Here is an 18,620-nt window from a genome sequence, read left to right as displayed (position 1 = left end):
ACAAAACCAGATGTTTACCCCCATTCTGCTTCTGGCGTCACGGTGACGCCTTCACATTATTTTCAACAAGACGCAGTCACTTCATGGAGGGAACAAAACCAGATGTTTACCCCCATTCTGCTTCTGGCGTCACGGTGACGCCTTCACATTATTTTCAAGAAGACGCAGTCACTTCATGGAGGGAACAAAACCAGATGTTTACCCCCATTCTGCTTCTGGCGTCACCGTGACGCCTTCACATTATTTTCAACAAGACGCAGTCACTTCATGGAGGGAACAAAACCAGATGTTTACCCCCATTCTGCTTCTGGCATCACGGTGACGCCTTCACATTATTTTCAACAAGACGCAATCACTTCATGGAGGGAACAAAACCAGATGTTTACCCCCATTCTGCTTCTGGCGTCACGGTGACGCCTTCACATTATTTTCAACAAGACGCAATCACTTCATGGAGGGAACAAAACCAGATGTTTACCCCCATTCTGCTTCTGGCGTCACGGTGACGCCTTCACATTATTTTCAACAAGACGCAGTCACTTCATGGAGGGAACAAAACCAGATGTTTACCCCCATTCTGCTTCTGGCGTCCCGGTGACGCCTTCACATTATTTTCAACAAGACGCAGTCACTTCATGGAGGGAACAAAACCAGATGTTTACCCCCATTCTGCTTCTGGCGTCACCGTGACGCCTTCACATTATTTTCAACAAGACGCAGTCACTTCATGGAGGGAACAAAACCAGATGTTTACCCCCATTCTGCTTCTGGCGTCACGGTGACGCCTTCACATTATTTTCAAGAAGACGCAGTCACTTCATGGAGGGAACAAAACCAGATGTTTACCCCCATTCTGCTTCTGGCGTCACCGTGACGCCTTCACATTATTTTCAACAAGACGCAGTCACTTCATGGAGGGAACAAAACCAGATGTTTACCCCCATTCTGCTTCTGGCGTCACGGTGACGCCTTCACATTATTTTCAACAAGACGCAATCACTTCATGGAGGGAACAAAACCAGATGTTTACCCCCATTCTGCTTCTGGCGTCACGGTGACGCCTTCACATTATTTTCAACAAGACGCAATCACTTCATGGAGGGAACAAAACCAGATGTTTACCCCCATTCTGCTTCTGGCGTCACGGTGACGCCTTCACATTATTTTCAACAAGACGCAGTCACTTCATGGAGGGAACAAAACCAGATGTTTACCCCCATTCTGCTTCTGGCGTCCCGGTGACGCCTTCACATTATTTTCAACAAGACGCAGTCACTTCATGGAGGGAACAAAACCAGATGTTTACCCCCATTCTGCTTCTGGCGTCACCGTGACGCCTTCACATTATTTTCAACAAGACGCAGTCACTTCATGGAGGGAACAAAACCAGATGTTTACCCCCATTCTGCTTCTGGCGTCACGGTGACGCCTTCACATTATTTTCAACAAGACGCAATCACTTCATGGAGGGAACAAAACCAGATGTTTACCCCCATTCTGCTTCTGGCGTCACGGTGACGCCTTCACATTATTTTCAACAAGACGCAGTCACTTCATGGAGGGTACAAAACCAGATGTTTACCCCCATTCTGCTTCTGGCGTCACGTTGACGCCTTCACATTATTTTCAACAAGACGCAGTCACTTCATGGAGGGAACAAAACCAGATGTTTACCCCCATTCTGCTTCTGGCGTCACGGTGACGCCTTCACATTATTTTCAACAAGACGCAATCACTTCATGGAGGGAACAAAACCAGATGTTTACCCCCATTCTGCTTCTGGCGTCACGGTGACGCCTTCACATTATTTTCAACAAGACGCAGTCACTTCATGGAGGGAACAAAACCAGATGTTTACCCCCATTCTGCTTCTGGCGTCACGGTGACGCCTCCACAATATTTTCAACAAGACGCAGTCACTTCATGGAGGGAAAAAAACGAGATTTTTACCCCCATTCTGCTTCTGGCGTCACGGTGACACCTTCACATTATTTTCAACAAGACGCAGTCACTTCATGGAGGGAAAAAACGAGATGTTTACCCCCATTCTGCTTCTGGCGTCACGGTGACGCCTTCACATTATTTTCAACAAGACGCAGTCACTTCACGGAGGGAATAAAACCAGATGTTTACCCCCATTCTGCTTCTGGCGTCACGGTGACGCCTTCACATTATTTTCAACAAGACGCAGTCACTTCACGGTGGGAATAAAACCAGATGTCTACCCCTTTTTTGTCAACGCCCATTTTGGTTCTGGCGTCACGGTGACGCTTTCATATTATTTTCAACACGACTCCTTACCTTTCCTCCATGGTTTTTTTGGTATTTGGCATAAAATGTGGATTATTTTAAGGCGAAATTATTGGGCGAGCTCTGTCTTTTGGTGGTCGATAAAATATGAAAGTGCAGCCATCCCCGCGCTCCAAAATTAGCAACGCGCTTTTTACGCGTTTGAGTCAGCCCGAGTGTTTCTTAGTTGTGTTTTTTTCTTGACAAACGGAAGAAAAGGGTGGAATCTATAATTAGACGCGGTATAAAAAGACGCGCAGCCTCTCAAAAGGGCAAAAATGCCAAAAAGGAACAAGATGGTCGGGTTACGATGGAAATACCACTCTGCAACGCGCGTGAGGAATTTTAATCATCTGTGTCTCCTTTAAAAAGCGGAGTTTCAAAAATGTATTTGTTATTTCAGTATAGGTGTTTCCATAAAATAAAACAATAAAAATTAAAAGTATAATTGTAGTCTGCGCCACGAGCTTAAGTTTTTTAGTACTTTATTGATAGGTGCGTATCTTCAATGACTATAGCTAGTGACATAGATAAAACGTTTACAGATGACCTCCCCGTATTTTATAGAAACACCAATTTAAGTGAAGCAGAAAAGCTTGAAATAGAAAATACGTAATAAGCATTTCTCTTTTGTGATTATAGATGGCGGTTCACTATTAGTACGTGTTCACAGACGATTTTTCGATGTACAATATATTCCCTTTAATGTCCGAAAGAACATTTCAAAAAATTTAACTTTTAAAATTAAAAATGAATCAAAATCCGTTGTTTTGATGAGGTACGCAACTTACTTGGGGCCCCTAGTTTTTGGGGGCTCTTAAAAGGATTTTAGAGTTATTTTTCATTTCCGAAAGCTAGCAATTATGGTTTTCCATCCTTAAAATTTCAATTTTATGCTCCCTATAGTAAATTTCAGTAGAATTTAAAAGAATTTAAAACTTATCCCCCGAACGTTTTCGCTAATTGTCCAAATGTGGGGCCCATTTCATAGAATTTATAGCCTCCTTCCAAAATTCCATATTTTGGCCATCCTTTCATGAGATTTGAGGCTCCCTTAAAAAATTCCATATTTTTGGAACCCCTTTAATGGGATTTGAGTACCCCTTTAAAATTTAAATTTTTTGGGTCAACTTTCATAAGGATTTGAGTACGCAGAGTACCCCTTCAAATATTTCCATATTTTGGGTCCACTTTCATAAGGATTTCAGTACCTCTTCAAAATTTCCATATTTTGGGTCCACTTTCAGAAGGATTAGAGTACCTCTTAAAAATTTCCATATTTTGGGTCCACTTTCATAAGGATTTGAATACCTCTTCAAAATTTCCATATTTTGGGTCTACTTGCATAAGGTTTTGAGTACCTCTTCAAAATTTCCATATTTTGGGTCTACTTGCATAAGGATTTGAGTACCTCTTCAAAATTTCCATATTTTGGGTCCACTTGCAGAAGGATTAGAGTACCTCTTCAAAATTTCCATATTTTGCGTCCACTTGCAGAAGGATTTGAGTACCTCTTCAAAATTTCCATATTTTGGGTCCACTTGCATAAGGATTAGAGTACCTCTTCAAAATTTCCATATTTTGGATCCACTTACAGAAGGATTTGAGTACCTCTTCAAAATTTCCATATTTTGGGTCCACTTTCAGAAGGATTAGAGTACCTCTTCAAAATTTCCATATTTTGGGTCCACTTTCATAAGGATTTGAATACCTCTTCAAAATTTCCATATTTTGGGTCTACTTGCATAAGGTTTTGAGTACCTCTTCAAAATTTCCATATTTTGGGTCCAATTGCAGAAGGATTAGAGTACCTCTTCAAAATTTCCATATTTTGGGTCCACTTGCATAAGGATTAGAGTACCTCTTCAAAATTTCCATATTTTGGATCCACTTACAGAAGGATTTGAGTACCTCTTCAAAATTTCCATATTTTGGGTCCACTAGCAGAAGGATTTGAGTACCTCTTCAAAATTTCCATATTTTGGGTCCACTTGCAGAAGGATTTGAGTACCTCTTCAAAATTTCCATATTTTGGGTCCACTTGCAGAAGGATTTGAGTACCTCTTCAAAATTTCCATATTTTGGGTCCACTTGCAGAAGGATTTGAGTACCTCTTCAAAATTTCCATATTTTGGGTCCACTTGCAGAAGGATTAGAGTACCTCTTCAAAATTTCCATATTTTGGGTCCACTTGCAGAAGGATTTGAGTACCTCTTCAAAATTTCCAAATTTTGGGTCCACTTGCATAAGGATTAGAGTACCTCTTCAAAATTTCCATATTTTGGATCCACTTACAGAAGGATTTGAGTACCTCTTCAAAATTTCCATATTTTGGGTCCACTTGCAGAAGGATTTGAGTACTTCTTCAAAATTTCCATATTTTGGGTCTACTTGAATAAGGATTTGAGTACCTCTTCAAAATTTCCATATTTTGGGTCTACTTGCATAAGGTTTTGAGTACCTCTTAACAATTTCCATATCTTGGGTCCACTTTCATAAGGATTTGAATACCTCTTCAAAATTTCTATATTTTGGGTCCACTTTCATAGGATTTGAGTACCCCTTCAAAAATATCCATAATATTGGGTCCCCTTTCATAAAGATTTGAGTACCCCTACTAAAAATTCCATATTTTGGGGCTCCTTTCTTAGGATTTAAGTAACTCTTCAAAATTTCAATAGCCTACCTGATCTACCCTACTAATCAAAATGATATTTATAGAAATTATCACCAGATACGGGGTGACTAAATGCAATAGTTTCACATTGAATGAAGTCGAGGGTGTAGGTGAAATTGTGTCGAATGCGAGCTGACTTCCCTTAAGCGCATATCCGAGATAAAGCATCAGGGGAATGGCATGTCTAGCAGCGAGAGCGCGCGCTATATCTTATCTCGAGTTTCGAAGGCTCCGGTGCGAAATTCATTCAGAATCTTTTCTTGAACCAAGGCCAGCAGATACTTCGCTTAAACAAATTTTTGGTGCAGTTTTGAGAGCGAAACCAAAATAAACGTCAGCCATTTTTGGGGTAAAATCGCGCGCTTCAAAGACCACCGAAAGACCTCTGAGTAACACTATCTCTTCCATTAAAACCATAATCGCGTTACGTAGTTACACTCTTTCATCGTGTTGCGCAATAGCAGAGCTGCCAGTTTTTTCAGATTCATATTTTCCGACTTTTCCTATGTTTTAGCTGAAAATTTCCCCAGACACTTATTCACCCAAAATTTGCCAAATCTGTATTATATATATCAGGAAATAATTTCCGTTGGCAACCAAAATCAAATTCTATGAATTTTATATCCATTTTAAAATTCCTAGACTTTTAGATCAATTTTAAAATTCCCATACTTTTCGTTCCATTTTAAAATTCCCCGACTTTCAAATCCATTTTAAAATTCCCAGACTTTTAGATCCATTTCAAAATTCCCTGGCTTTTAGATCCATTTCAAAATTCCCTGGCTTTTAGATCCATTTCAAAATTCCCAGACTTTTAGATCCATTTCAAAATTCCCAGACTTTTAGATCCATTTTAAAAATCCCTGGCTTTTAGATCCATTTTAAAATTCCCCGACTTTCAAATCCATTTTAAAATTCCCAGACTTTTAGATCCATTTCAAAATTCCCCGACTTTCAAATCCATTTTAAAATTCGCTTACTTAATCCATTTTAAAATTCGCTTACTTAATCCATTTTAAAATTCGCTTACTTAATCCATTTTAAAATTCGCTTACTTTTAGATCCATTTTAAAGTTCGCTTACAGATTTTCATAGTCCTGTTGCAACCTTGAATTTTGACCACTCCGAAAATGGTGGATAAAATGCTCTGCCAAAATGGGCCAGATCCAAATTTAAAATTACAATACAATCTGTGTTGTATCGCATTCAATAGGCGCTTAAAAAAATCATCCTCCCAGGAAATCGCCAAGAAGTAATATTTTCGAGAGCCAGGACCCGTATGGCATTGTTTATATAGTACTTGTTGAAATAATGGAAACATTTCACCTGTAAACAGAACGCCGTGTTTTTGCCAAGCCTCAAAATGTCCAAAAAGCTACCTGGTTAAAAGGGAACGCTTGTTGCTGCCGTAAAGGTGAAAAATTTCCATTATTTTAACAAGCACTATATACAGTGACTTGTAGGTCCTGACTCTCGGAAATATTACTTCTTGGTGATTTCCTGGGAGGAGGATTTATTGAAGCGTCTATAGGGACTTGGCAGCATGATGTATATAATACATCAACCATGCTTTTTCCAATTGGAAAAAAAAGAATACCAGCATGGCGGCCATAGTCAAAGGTGACGTCATGCTGCCAGGTCCCTATTGCACTAAATGAAATTCAACTTTATTCCAATTTGATCAAAATTATTTGATCCAACCAGATTCCAGTTGGATTCAAATTTGGACATTGGATCATCTTCGTGAGGGGACTCGGCTAATATTAAGCCTTTGAATTTGAAACACCGCGTACGAGGTATGAGTGTGGGTATCACCCTAGACTCAAGTCATCTAGCGGTTACAAACCGTTACAATGCGTAGGAGGGTAGTTTCAAGCCCTTCATGTGACGTCATTATCTACACTAGAAAGCTTGGGCCATTCCTATTTTAAGCCATTAAGCCCAGTCCTTTGCGCCATAAACGAATATTGGCCAAATTTCGCAAGAAATCTCAATACCGATAACTAAATAAAACAAATTTTTATCGTTTTAGTGAAGTGGGACCGCTGATAAAAAACAAGGAAGTTAAACTGAACTCTAGCCTTTTGTATAAGCTTATCTAAGACAATCGCGAGTACAACCTTATAATAAATGAAACACCTATATATTATCACGAATGTTTTTAAAGGGAGTACATTGTATATCCAAAAAAAGTCTGCTAACCCGCCCTACAACTTGCTTCACATATCGTTTAATTAGGGAGTTCTAAATATTGCAATATTTAAGTTTTCCCATATACCAATAAAATCACTAAACATGGTTTGCATCCCTACGTCATCAATAACGCAGTTCCAAGTATAGATATATGCACCAGGAATAAATATGTAATATTTGTAATTTGAGCAAGAATGAACCGTACAATAACGCCATTTTGCTGGTGTAGATTTCTTACTAATACGCGAGGGTTAACAGTTTCAATCGTCTGTTTGCGAATTTTAATTATTTTAAAATGATTAAGAATTTTGCTTCACGGTAAAAATGGTTACCTGCCTTGTTAAAAATTGTTCGATTAGTTCAATTAGAAAGAGAGACCGAATATTGTCATTTTATTCGATAGTCGATACCGAAGGTCATTGTAAAAGGGATCAACACAAAAGCGTAATTTGATAAACTTTGCCAACCTCTTTTCGTAGATATTCCTGTCGTCATTTGCTATTTATTTAAATAACCCGGGTTTAAAATCTTATCTGGTTTTGCTTTAACGATATTATTTTAAAAACTTTGAAGCATATAAATCTAATATTCGTCAGTTTTTTCGCTTCAATGAGATAACCAACAAAATGGATACATATTTAGTAGCTATCGGCGAAATGTTTTGAGTTTTGGACCCCCTCCCGGTTTCCATGGAGACCATTATAGGCCCCTCCCTTCGGTGCAAACTATGTATTAAGCTATACATAAACTACAACAGCAAACCAGAAATAAATAATAAATAAAACCATATGCAATAAAATTACAGCCTCATTAACCCGTATTTTAACCCATTAATTTACGATTTAACAAAATGATTATTTCTAAAACAGATTACCGGGTATAAACAGGCCAGTAATTCAATATATTCAAATTAATTAAGACCCATTTGGAGCGACCCTGGTCGGGGAAAAAATAAAGGAATGTAAACGCTATTCTGCCTTAATTGCATTATTATGTTAAAGAAAGGTTAACCTTGAACTTGACGAGGGTAGTGGAGAGGGGGAACTGAGTCAGTGGAGAGCGAGAAAAGCCGCCTCAGCCAACAGAGATCGACACTAATTATAGCCTTGGAAAACACAGTCACGACGAGTAAGAGGCGCCACAGATTTCGAAGCCTGATAAAAAACACTAAACTTCTTTTAAGGCTGTTTCTTATAAACAAAGAACGTCGCCTTCCTGGTTTAACAGCCAGCTCATTCCAATGTCCTTAATTATTGATAGAAACACTGGCCGCTCTTGAAACTTCTACTACGAGATAATTAAGAACAAATAATGTTTACTTAATTTTTGTGGGCTAAACCTGGATCCGGTGGTAATTGTAATTCATCGAGGTCTTTGGCACACTTTGATGTCATCGAAGTTGAGATAGATATAATGAAAATTCCCTTGGTTATAATTGATGTGTCAAGAACTTTAGTAATCAGGTGTACAAGTCATATCAGGAAACTATGTAGGTATACACTTGGAATGTCCAAGGAAGATTTTTACGGCCGTGATGAAGCTCGTAGAAACGGGCGTGTCTTAAAACGGGAAAACTCACGAGAAAAACTCTCGCGCCTCGCTATCCTATTTCGACGAAAACTCGTCATACCTAGTCATGGTTATTATATTATTAGCTTACCTGATTATCTGTTTTATAACCATACAAATACCGGAAATTAGGTATCACTACACTTCTTTCGCGAAGAGCATTATAATTACTTTAAAATATTAAGTACGATAACAAATTGAGGTTTTTAAATCCATTGTTTTATTATACTTTATAAGCCTTTTTTGCGCGGGAAGATCGCCTATTTGTTACCATGACGACGCATTCTTTTCGCGTCAAACCTCGAGCCAATGAATTTGAAATGTCATGTTACGTCTTACATGTCTATTTACTTTTGCTTATATTGATGTAAAACGGGCGACGATCCCCTCTATTTCAGGCTCCATCTTAATTTTGGATCTAGAGCGCCATCTCTTGAACGAAATACGCAACATTATTCAGAAGTATTATATGAATTAATTAATTCCTATAAATGAATCATCTTTATAAAAATATTATGTTTCATAATAATAATATACATCATATTTATTACATATAATTCATAATATTTTGTTGTATATATATATATATATATATATATAATGTAATTTTTCTCATGAAGGATTAGTAATAAATTAATAAAGACCTCATTTTAGATTAACATTCCCGTTACATACAAAAGTATGTGTTGAATTAAAAAAATGGTATTTCCACTCTAGGTATTTGTGAAATTGGCCATTATTAATACTTCGAATTTGACTCAATAGATGGTAGCATATGAGTCTTACAAAAATGAATAACGTAGAAATCGGCAAATACGAAAATTGGTTTTTGGCAGATACTATTTACTGAAGTGGTGTATTTAGTTAATAGTTAAAGCGACTTTTGTTAATAGTACGACGAAAAACTTAAACGATTAAATTGTAGTTATTCACGGACTTAAATAATTTTAAACCTACCAACAGAGAATCCTAATTGTTGTCCGTAGTAAAGTAAGAACGTGAATTCAGTAAAATCAATCAAAATTAAAATTGCAAATAATATTAAATTGACGATCGATGGCTTTTGTCAACATAACATTCCAAATTAAAGGTGGTCTTATTTGTTTATACCCGCTTTCTCTTCTAAATGAGAATTCCGTGATGTTCGGTCGCCCAAGTTACGTGGGAATTATGGCGTAAATTAAAGAGCTTAGAAGTTCCGACATTACCACTAGGTGGAGTTTCGCGGCTCTGGCGTGATTTGTTTGACGTTTGAAAAATTAAAACTAACTCAATATTAATTAAAAATATATATAAAACCTAGAATATACTCAGGTTAATTCGCTACCGAAAACTATCGCTACGTCCCCTTTGGTTCGCCATTGAAACAATGAAAGCTAGATAGTTAGCGCATGAATCAGACGCTATTAGTCAGTGGCGTAATTAGGAACACCGGGGCCCCCGCGAAAAACGACTCGGGGCCCTTTTAAATAGCACCAATTTTAATCATAAACATTTGGGGGCCCCCAGCGGCGCGGGGTCTGCGGGGGCGCTATTTACGCCACTGCTATTATTTCCCTCATCGTTATTCGTAAATTTGGGGACTTTATAAATAACGATACTTGCATTTTACTATATTTTTTGCATCGTGTGCTAATATTTCGATAAGTTTATTTAAGAAAAAACGTTCTTATGACTTTTTAAATGGTCTGTAGCAGACGCTAGATCATAGGCGCTACTATCTCACAGGAATCATGAAAACAGAGGCCACAGTTGAGCTTCGTATTTTCTGTTAACATTCTTGCTAAAATGTTAGTTAGCCAATACCCAAAAATCCAATTAATGAACTAAACATTTAACGAAATCGCATTCATGCAAATCCAACCCCACATTTAGATTTTTTTTTGTTTTGAGTTTCTTTATAATTGTTTTATTTTTGGTTTTTGTTTTGTTTTTTTAACGACGGTGTCTTCCTTGGTTGAATTTTTGTAGGTTCCCCCGACAGGAGGAATATGTGCTGCGTTCCGTTGCAGATTCACTGACCGACGGGGTAGGAGCTCCACCCCGCGGCAGAAAAAGATAATACCGCCCTCCCAACAGCAGACATTCAGGATTGTTAGCGAATGGTGCCCTTCTGTTGGCATTCAAGCAGAAACGATAAAAGCCACGCCGGGGGGGGGGGTAGATAGGGGCGCAAAACACACACGGGGAAAGAACCGACATAGGATTTTTTCTGGTTATTTCTGCCTTCAATTCTGCCAAAACGGAAAAATAAAAACTGAAAGATAGCTTTCTTGAGACGCTATCGCCATCTATCTTCGCCGCGTGAAAGTTTTTTTTAATATAATTTCTTTAAAGAGCTTTTACATCGCTATATTTTAATTTATATTATTTATCTAAATACTGCAGTAACGGTAAATAGAATTGTAAATAAAGTTATTGGTGGAGGATTTATGTTTAATCATTCGCTTTTAACTGCATTTAGTTACGATAAAATATAATTTACTTAAATATTGTATAAGATGAGATGAGAGTTCTGAAAAAACTTGGATTAATAATATAAGCTCAAGCTTATTAGATATAGCACTATACTTTCGTCAAGGCATTCTAGGGTGCCTATAAAAAAATAAAACATGGGGCGGGGATTACGTTGTCATTGAAATTGTTACTGTAGGAAATTTTATTTTATTTTTTTTTCATAACAACGCGTCAAACCGGTAGACGGCGCTACGATCAAATCGGAAGTTTTAAAATCAACAAAACCCGTGAGGGCTATAATAGCCTATCGGTGATTTATCCAGTAAAAGTAAGCTTATATTAATAATCCAAGCTGGAACTACACACAACATATCATGGCGGTGTTTGATTTCAAGTAAAATTCAAAAGCCAGTGTGGCATTTTAAGTCGATTTTTAAAGTTCATAAAAAAATCTGAGCCCAGGCCGTCTTCTAACAAGCGAATTAAGATGTCGCCACTGTTGTATATTTTAATTTAAGACCCTTGTTTTCTACAAACAGATAATAGCGCCACAGTCCTTGTTAAATCACGGATTGTAAAATTTACAGTCCGTGGTTAAATCGGTTGCGTATGATCACTGTAGATAAATGTTTATTTTTGTTTGTATTTAATAAAGCACCGTTTATTGTCTATATTATGTTGCACCGTTTATTTTTGTTTTTGCACTCGTCCTCAATATTTCGTTGCTGCAGCCATAAAATAAGTCAAGGTAATCACTCCGACTCGTTTAAATGAGGAAGACAGACTTTCAAGACAGTGTCAGTTTTAGCTTGTACTAATTAATATAGGGACTTTTCGATTCCCTTAAAATGTTAAACGCACTTCTTTTGATCTCTCTCCCGACTAAAAATTGGGTAGCTCACTTTGCGGTGTGCAAAGGTATCGCAAGGTGCGGATATGTTTAAAAATTAGAATTAAAACAACTGTCGTCTCTATATAGCATTTCCACCTGCATTATGATAAAGCTCTTGTTATTAGAGATGGCAATGAATCTAACCTATTCTCGAAAAAACGACTTTACTGAAGAGCGTGGTTGTCATCTATTGGTGGCAAAGAAAGCTAAAATTCAAAATTGCGAAACAAATAAATAAATTATTATAATTAGACAACTTATACTCTACTTACAAGGAGACGACCCGAGGTGTAACACACCGATTTAGTTCAAACTCGGGGTTAATAATAATAATAATCATTAAAACATTTTTGGTTGCCATGGCAAAACGGTTACCTATGGAGACATTTCCCTTTAGGGTTTTTCAAGTAACATGAAGGTCTACCAAACCACCGAATTTTAACAAAATCGGTGTGTTACACCTTGGGTCGTCTCCTTGTTAGTGGACTTTAACCTAAATTATATATACCATATAAAATATAATGCAAAAAATTATTATAATTTAAATTATTGTCAAATTTACAAACGAGCTAATCAACGCGAGGAAGCTTGCACGAGGGATCCTTTTATACGGTTCGTGGTCCCACCTTCTGGGACAAAGTGTAGCTCAAGACCAGTGGCGGCTTAAGGGGGGGGGCGAGGGGGCGGTCCGCCCCGGGTACCAGGGTAGCCAGGGGTGCCATTGGAGAAGCTCGAGGGAGGGGGGGGGTGCAAATCAGAACGATTAAACTTGAAGAAGACGGACCCGTGAAAACTTCTGCACGGTCCTGGGGGGTGTCACAAACATTTCCGCCCCGGGGACCCAGATTTCTTAAGCCGCCACTGCTCAAGACAGTATCTTGTTTTGATTTCGACGCTAGCGACATCTGTTGAAAAAAGAGCTACTTCACGTCGAGCCGACACTTTCTACACTGAAATTTTACTTAAACTAAACTGACTTTATGTAAAGCATATTTTTGTGCCAACATATGTAGTGCCACCCTGATTCAAAAGGTTGTCTTTGCGACGTAGATAGTAAAACCGTAAAACCTAAAACTAGCGTCTACTGTTTATTACACATGACCTTTGTGATACCTTCGCACTTGCACAGTCGGTGTTTTGCATATTTTTCCCGATAGACGGATACGAAGAAGAGTTTTCGCTCTTGTTAAAGACATTCAGTGGCACCAAAACGTCCCTATATGAATTAGTCCAAGGTTTTAGCAACAACAATCTTCTCTCACATGCCATCAAAAGCGAATACGGGGAGAAAGTCTCGAACTGACAAGTCTGACGTTTATGCTATAGTCAGTTGCAGGCTAAGAAAGACAAAATATATAGTACAGTCAGCGCAAGGATACCTCAGACCATTTCCGGCCAGTCGACCGCGCGTAATTTAAATTTGACCACTTTACGGTCAATTTCAAATTTCGTGAGTTTCATCGTTTTTTCGCGCCATCTAGGAACCGAAATAGGAATCTATTTTTTAATTTCATGTTGTCATGAGTTTCATTACTGAATGCAGCTAAAGAAGGTTCGATAATTGAAGCTCCAAATATTTTAAATAGCCCAAGAGGTTTCTATAAAAAGCATGATAAAGGTTTATTGTTAACAGGTAAAGATAAAAATATAACTTTAAACGTCTATAGCTCATTAAGACAACGTTACCCCCAAGAAAGCGTGGTAACTATTTTAAAAGAAACTGCCGATTTAACTGGTAAGACGTAGAAATAAATTTACAAAATTAAATAATTATACATACTATTTTAAATTTAAGAATGATAGGAATGCCTTATCTTTTAAATTTGCTCGCCACCACAATTATGAAATTAAAAAATAAAGATTCCAATTTCGGTCTCTAGATGGCGCTAAAAGACGACAAAAAGAGCAAAATTCGAATTTGACCGTAAAATGGCCAAATTCAAATTTCGCGCGGTGGAATGACCGGAAACGATCTGAGGCATCCTTGCGCCGATTGTACTATATATTTTGTCTTTCTTAGCCTGCAACTCACTATACCTTTTTTTTTTTAAAAATACGCTCCAGAACACTTGACTCTAAAGCTGGTTTCACACTCGACGGAAAATTAGCAGCGTAAAGTTGAACGTTAGCGGTATATCGAATGGGAACCAATTTTCAGCTCGGCGTTTATTATCGTCTTTCCGGAATATTTTCCGTCGAGTGTGAAACCAGCTTAAGAACCAACAGGATAAGCGAGTTTCAATAATATCTGATACATGCGTAGTTAGCAAAAAGATGTTGATATTTTGACGTCATACCTCAGTGTGACCTCGGTGAACCATGACATCAGCTTAAAAGTACCATCCTAATAGTTATTTTTAAAGGCGATAGATGGCGGTACGGTTATTGAAACTCCCTTATTGCTCCAAGCTAGCGTCCTTTTCTTAAACCAATTCTAGTGGGTTCTGGTTAGAATTTGAAACGTCCTGTTTTGACAATACCAAATTATCCAATTATTGCATTAAAAATGAATAATTGCGTGATAAAACTGTAGCCTTTTACACACTTGCAAGTTAAATTTATCCTCCTGAAAGTACCAAAAAGTGGCGAGCTACGTTTTAGCGTGGAAGAGTACAAGTTTATATCGTCGCGATAGCCAACCCAAGTCCGAGACTTTATCCCCGTATTTCCTTTTGATCGTATTTACTTTATTAATAAGTAGAATTATTTCCGCATGTCCATAGCAGTGCCTGGCCGAGGCGGTGACGGCGATTCAGCCACATCGATGGAAGAGGTCCTGGACTCTCTGCTGGCCATCCCTTGCACCTCGAGGTCGGCCAGTCCGTTAATCAACAGGCGTGAGAGCCCCGTGCCCCGGAAATCGTCGATCGCCGACAGCGAAAACTCGCCCGACAAGAAAACTAAGTCGTCTAGTCCGAGTCACGAGAAGACGGTGACCTTCAAGGAACCTCACTCCGAGACTCTGCACTACGATTCAGGTGAGGCCATCCTTACTTGTCCGCCGACGCTCATCGCTTTCGTTGGAGAGACGTAGCCTTACGCTTCGTGGTGGCTTCGCCTTGGAATGCCTGGTAGTCGCATCTCCCTTTCTACCCAATAGACTCCTCCCTACATATACCACCTCGACTAAAATTAACTTTTGCGTTCGGTGTACAGTCAATGTCATCTTGCATGGCCCAAACCACTAAAACATCTCACCTGGAATGTAGTTGGCACCCCAACCAGTAGCTTCACAATGGCACCGTGTGCACCACGATTACTACAAAACCAAATTTCCCAAAACAATACGGGGAGATCATTCTTACTGTCATGGCGACTGACATAACCCTAACTTACCCTCTCGAGTGATCCGGGGAAGAAATAGTTCCTTAAGAGTGGCCTTGACAATAGGAACGTGAAACGGGTCTATTCTACTAATCGTGGTTCGTTCGCGGATGGCTTCAGTCTGTATCTAGCTTCACCGCACTCACTGCCTGCTCTGTTAAGTTGTGCCTACGTTAGACGAGTTGGTTTTGGTTGTGGGGATACAAGGTGCGCTTTGGGTGTTCAGTTCAATTGTCATTAATGTGATATAAATATGTACATTTTGAAATCAATACGATAACTCCGAGTAAGGCTAAGTTTCTCCAATGGGTTCGCTTGCAGACGATCTAGCACTCTTCCCACCTCCGGCTTCTCCCTCGCCGCCCCCCGCTCCCCCTTCGCCCCCCATCCCCCTGCCGCCCCAGTACCACTCCTACTACTCCTCGATGGCCCCTCCCACGCCCCTTCCTCCGCCAGTGCCACCCGAACCCGCACCTCAGTCTCTTCGGACGCCAACGCTGCCCGCTACGCCACCGCCGACGCCGGTCTCTCTGGATCCAACCGAGGCCACTTTCACTGACCTCCCCCCCGTATCATGTCGCAGCAGTTCTCAAAGCGAAGTCACCCAAACGAAAATAGCCGACGACGACGACGACGACGACCACCTAGCGAGCCCCGTCATAGAAAAAGACGAGCAAGGATTCATCAGGCTTAACATGGAGGACACGCGTGAGTATTACACCCCGCTTCCGCAGCGAACCGGAAAATGGCCATCTAATTTGTATCCCTCGTTTAGCCCCGGAAAAGGAAAAGCACCGCGCGAAGAACAAAGAGAACAAGAAGGAAGACGGAGCCAACGGGCCTGGCGACTTGCGGCAAGGTTCCATCAGGAACGCCAGCACCATTCGGTGCCGAAGACCCAACTGCAAGCGCTCGCTGCCCACGGAGGAAGCCCGCGTTAAATTCCGAACTTGTTCCAACTGTTACACCTTCTACTGCAGCCGCCAATGTCGAAAAGCTCACTACGAGCGTCACAAGAGTCAATGTCCTCGTACTAGGATATCAAATTTGTGCACCCAAGTATTGATGAAGGTCCGCGAGGATCCGTCTTCGAGAAGACACTTGTCAATATGCGCCACCAGAGGGCTGTTGTCCCGGGGTCGCGGGGTGGTCAAACTGGTATTTCTCAACGCGGAGGACGCCCTAGACTATCTCTGTAACGGCTGGGAATCCTTGAAGGGACAGACCTTTTACGTGCCACGCACCGAGTTGATGCCCCAAGAAATGGGTCCCGAGGTCTTCGGTCAAGTACGCGTCTTGTGCGACAAGTACAATACCGAGCGCAAGTTCATCTTACTGGCCGCCATCTCGGTTATGTCCGAGGTGCAGAGCCAGACGGCGGAAGGGCCGGTGACGGTTAACATCGAGCGGGAAGTTGTCGTCCGCGGCGTCAAAATGAGACTGGCGCCGCCTTTGCCCGAGGATGAAGTACAAACGCTGATCTGCACCGTCACCAACGACCCGCCGGTCGACGGCAAGATGGAAGCCACGTCCGAAGACCTGCAACGAGGTTTGGACGCCATCAACTCCCAAATGGAGGAGCGGGGAGTCAACTTGGCCGAATGCTACCCGGAGGTGTACGCCAAAATATTGAAATTCGTGGAGCAGAAGGAGCCCTTCATTCCCTTCAATATTTTCCCAGTCGATAAGAGAAGCTGCAAGATGTTCATGTGCATTCTGCTGCCTTGGGCAGATGGCGAAATCATCAAGAAAATCTCCTCCAAAACTACGGCCTCTCGCTCACGAAGAAAATGGATTATCTGAGTTGGGAACTCTCACGCACTCGCTAGAAATATACCGACAAAATCGTTTCTTTCACTTCCCATACAGATAAACGCTTTCCACCAAAAGCGGGGGCCCTACCAAAAGCGGCGTGACGTCCACGCGTTACCGCTGCTAGAATTGTTTAGCTCACCCTGGTAATAGTAATCACCTTTTACTTTAAAACTAAATTGTAAGGTCCCCGCGTTTTTAGCCTTATTCCGAATAATACCGCGTCAAACGATAAAGGAATTAATTTCTATTAAATTAACAATTTAAATGTAACAACTGTACTTAAGCCAATTCAACCATTTCAAATTTACGTATTTCTACTCGAAGCAATTGCAGCGGTGGCTAGAAACGATGGTGACTAGATAAAAAAGGTTCTACGGTATTTAAAAAATGCCACAAAAATGGTACTTGATTGAAAACAAATAATTCGCGTTTAGGTGTAAAGCTTCCATATTTAGGATAAAATCTATCATATTACCGACATTAATAAAACAAAATCTAAGTTTGCTAAAATCTTTATGAACTTTTTTGTTTTTGAACATTCATTAAAAGAGAAATTCGTATTACTGGGATATGTTAGTTAGGCATATAGTCGAATGACCTTGTTAGATTATCAAAACTTCATTTTAGACTAAATGGTTCTAAAAGTTATTAATATTCTTAAGAATAAAGTGAATTGTTATTGGTGAGCATTTAAATAAAAAAGGGAGAGTGCCAAAACTAACTTACGGAAAGCAAATTAATTAATTAATAAATTAATTAAAGCAAAAAACACTTTTCAGCCTTCCTTTCTAGTGATCTCAAAGAAATATAACCAATATGTGACCTTTATGGACGAAAACAATGTTCATATATTTGACCCTAATATAATTGTAAATTTAAGGAAATATATTTATTCATCAATTATTTTTCTTCATCTCTCATTTAAATCTAATGTATAATTTTTAATACTGTATACTGTTTTTATTAAATATTTGCCACCCCGGTCTTTAAAACTACGTTGTAAATTTTAATAAGAAAATTATTAGCAAAATTATAACCGTTCAGTGTTGGTTCGAAATACTTAACTGTAAATGATGTTTAAAACTTTTAATATTTAAATTAACACCTAATGTTTTACATTTTTGCTTTGTCGTGCTGAAAGTCGAAGTAATTATTTACTTATGCCGAAAGTCGAAGTAATAATTTACTTTTGCCAAAGCTAATGTTATTAATTTTGTAAAATATTTGTTAAATATTAATATTATTTTCCGTTACGTTACAACAAAATTATTTGTAAAAACAAATATTATGTAAAATTTAAAAATCTTGTGGAAAAAAATCTTTTTAGACAATTTACGTCGTTTTTTATTGTTGTATATTAATTTACACTAAGCATTTTACCTAGGGGAGTCAAAATATAATTTA

At 39.2% G+C, this 18,620-nt stretch overlaps 1 protein-coding gene across 1 annotated transcript in view; it reads left to right on the top strand.

Annotated features, from left to right (window-relative positions):
• LOC149945452 (uncharacterized) overlaps window positions 1-18,375 on the top strand; it is a 56,323-nt gene extending 37,948 nt beyond the window's left edge. The window contains exons 2-4 of the mRNA XM_090176561.1: window positions 14,801-15,055; window positions 15,723-16,109; window positions 16,177-18,375. Of these exons, the coding sequence (XP_090032687.1) occupies window positions 14,801-15,055; window positions 15,723-16,109; window positions 16,177-17,204 (1,670 nt within the window). The 3' untranslated portion in view covers window positions 17,205-18,375. The remainder of the gene's footprint in view (window positions 1-14,800; window positions 15,056-15,722; window positions 16,110-16,176) is intronic.
• The last annotated feature ends 245 nt before the right edge of the window (window positions 18,376-18,620 follow it).

Source organism: Leiobunum rupestre, chromosome 5, assembly GCF_980474605.1.
Source record: "Leiobunum rupestre chromosome 5, qqLeiRupe1.1.hap1, whole genome shotgun sequence".
In the NCBI taxonomy this organism is placed as follows: domain Eukaryota; kingdom Metazoa; phylum Arthropoda; class Arachnida; order Opiliones; family Sclerosomatidae; genus Leiobunum; species Leiobunum rupestre.
The sequence above is the reverse complement of the archived record's forward strand: the minus strand, read 5'-3'. Positions and strand labels throughout refer to the sequence as shown.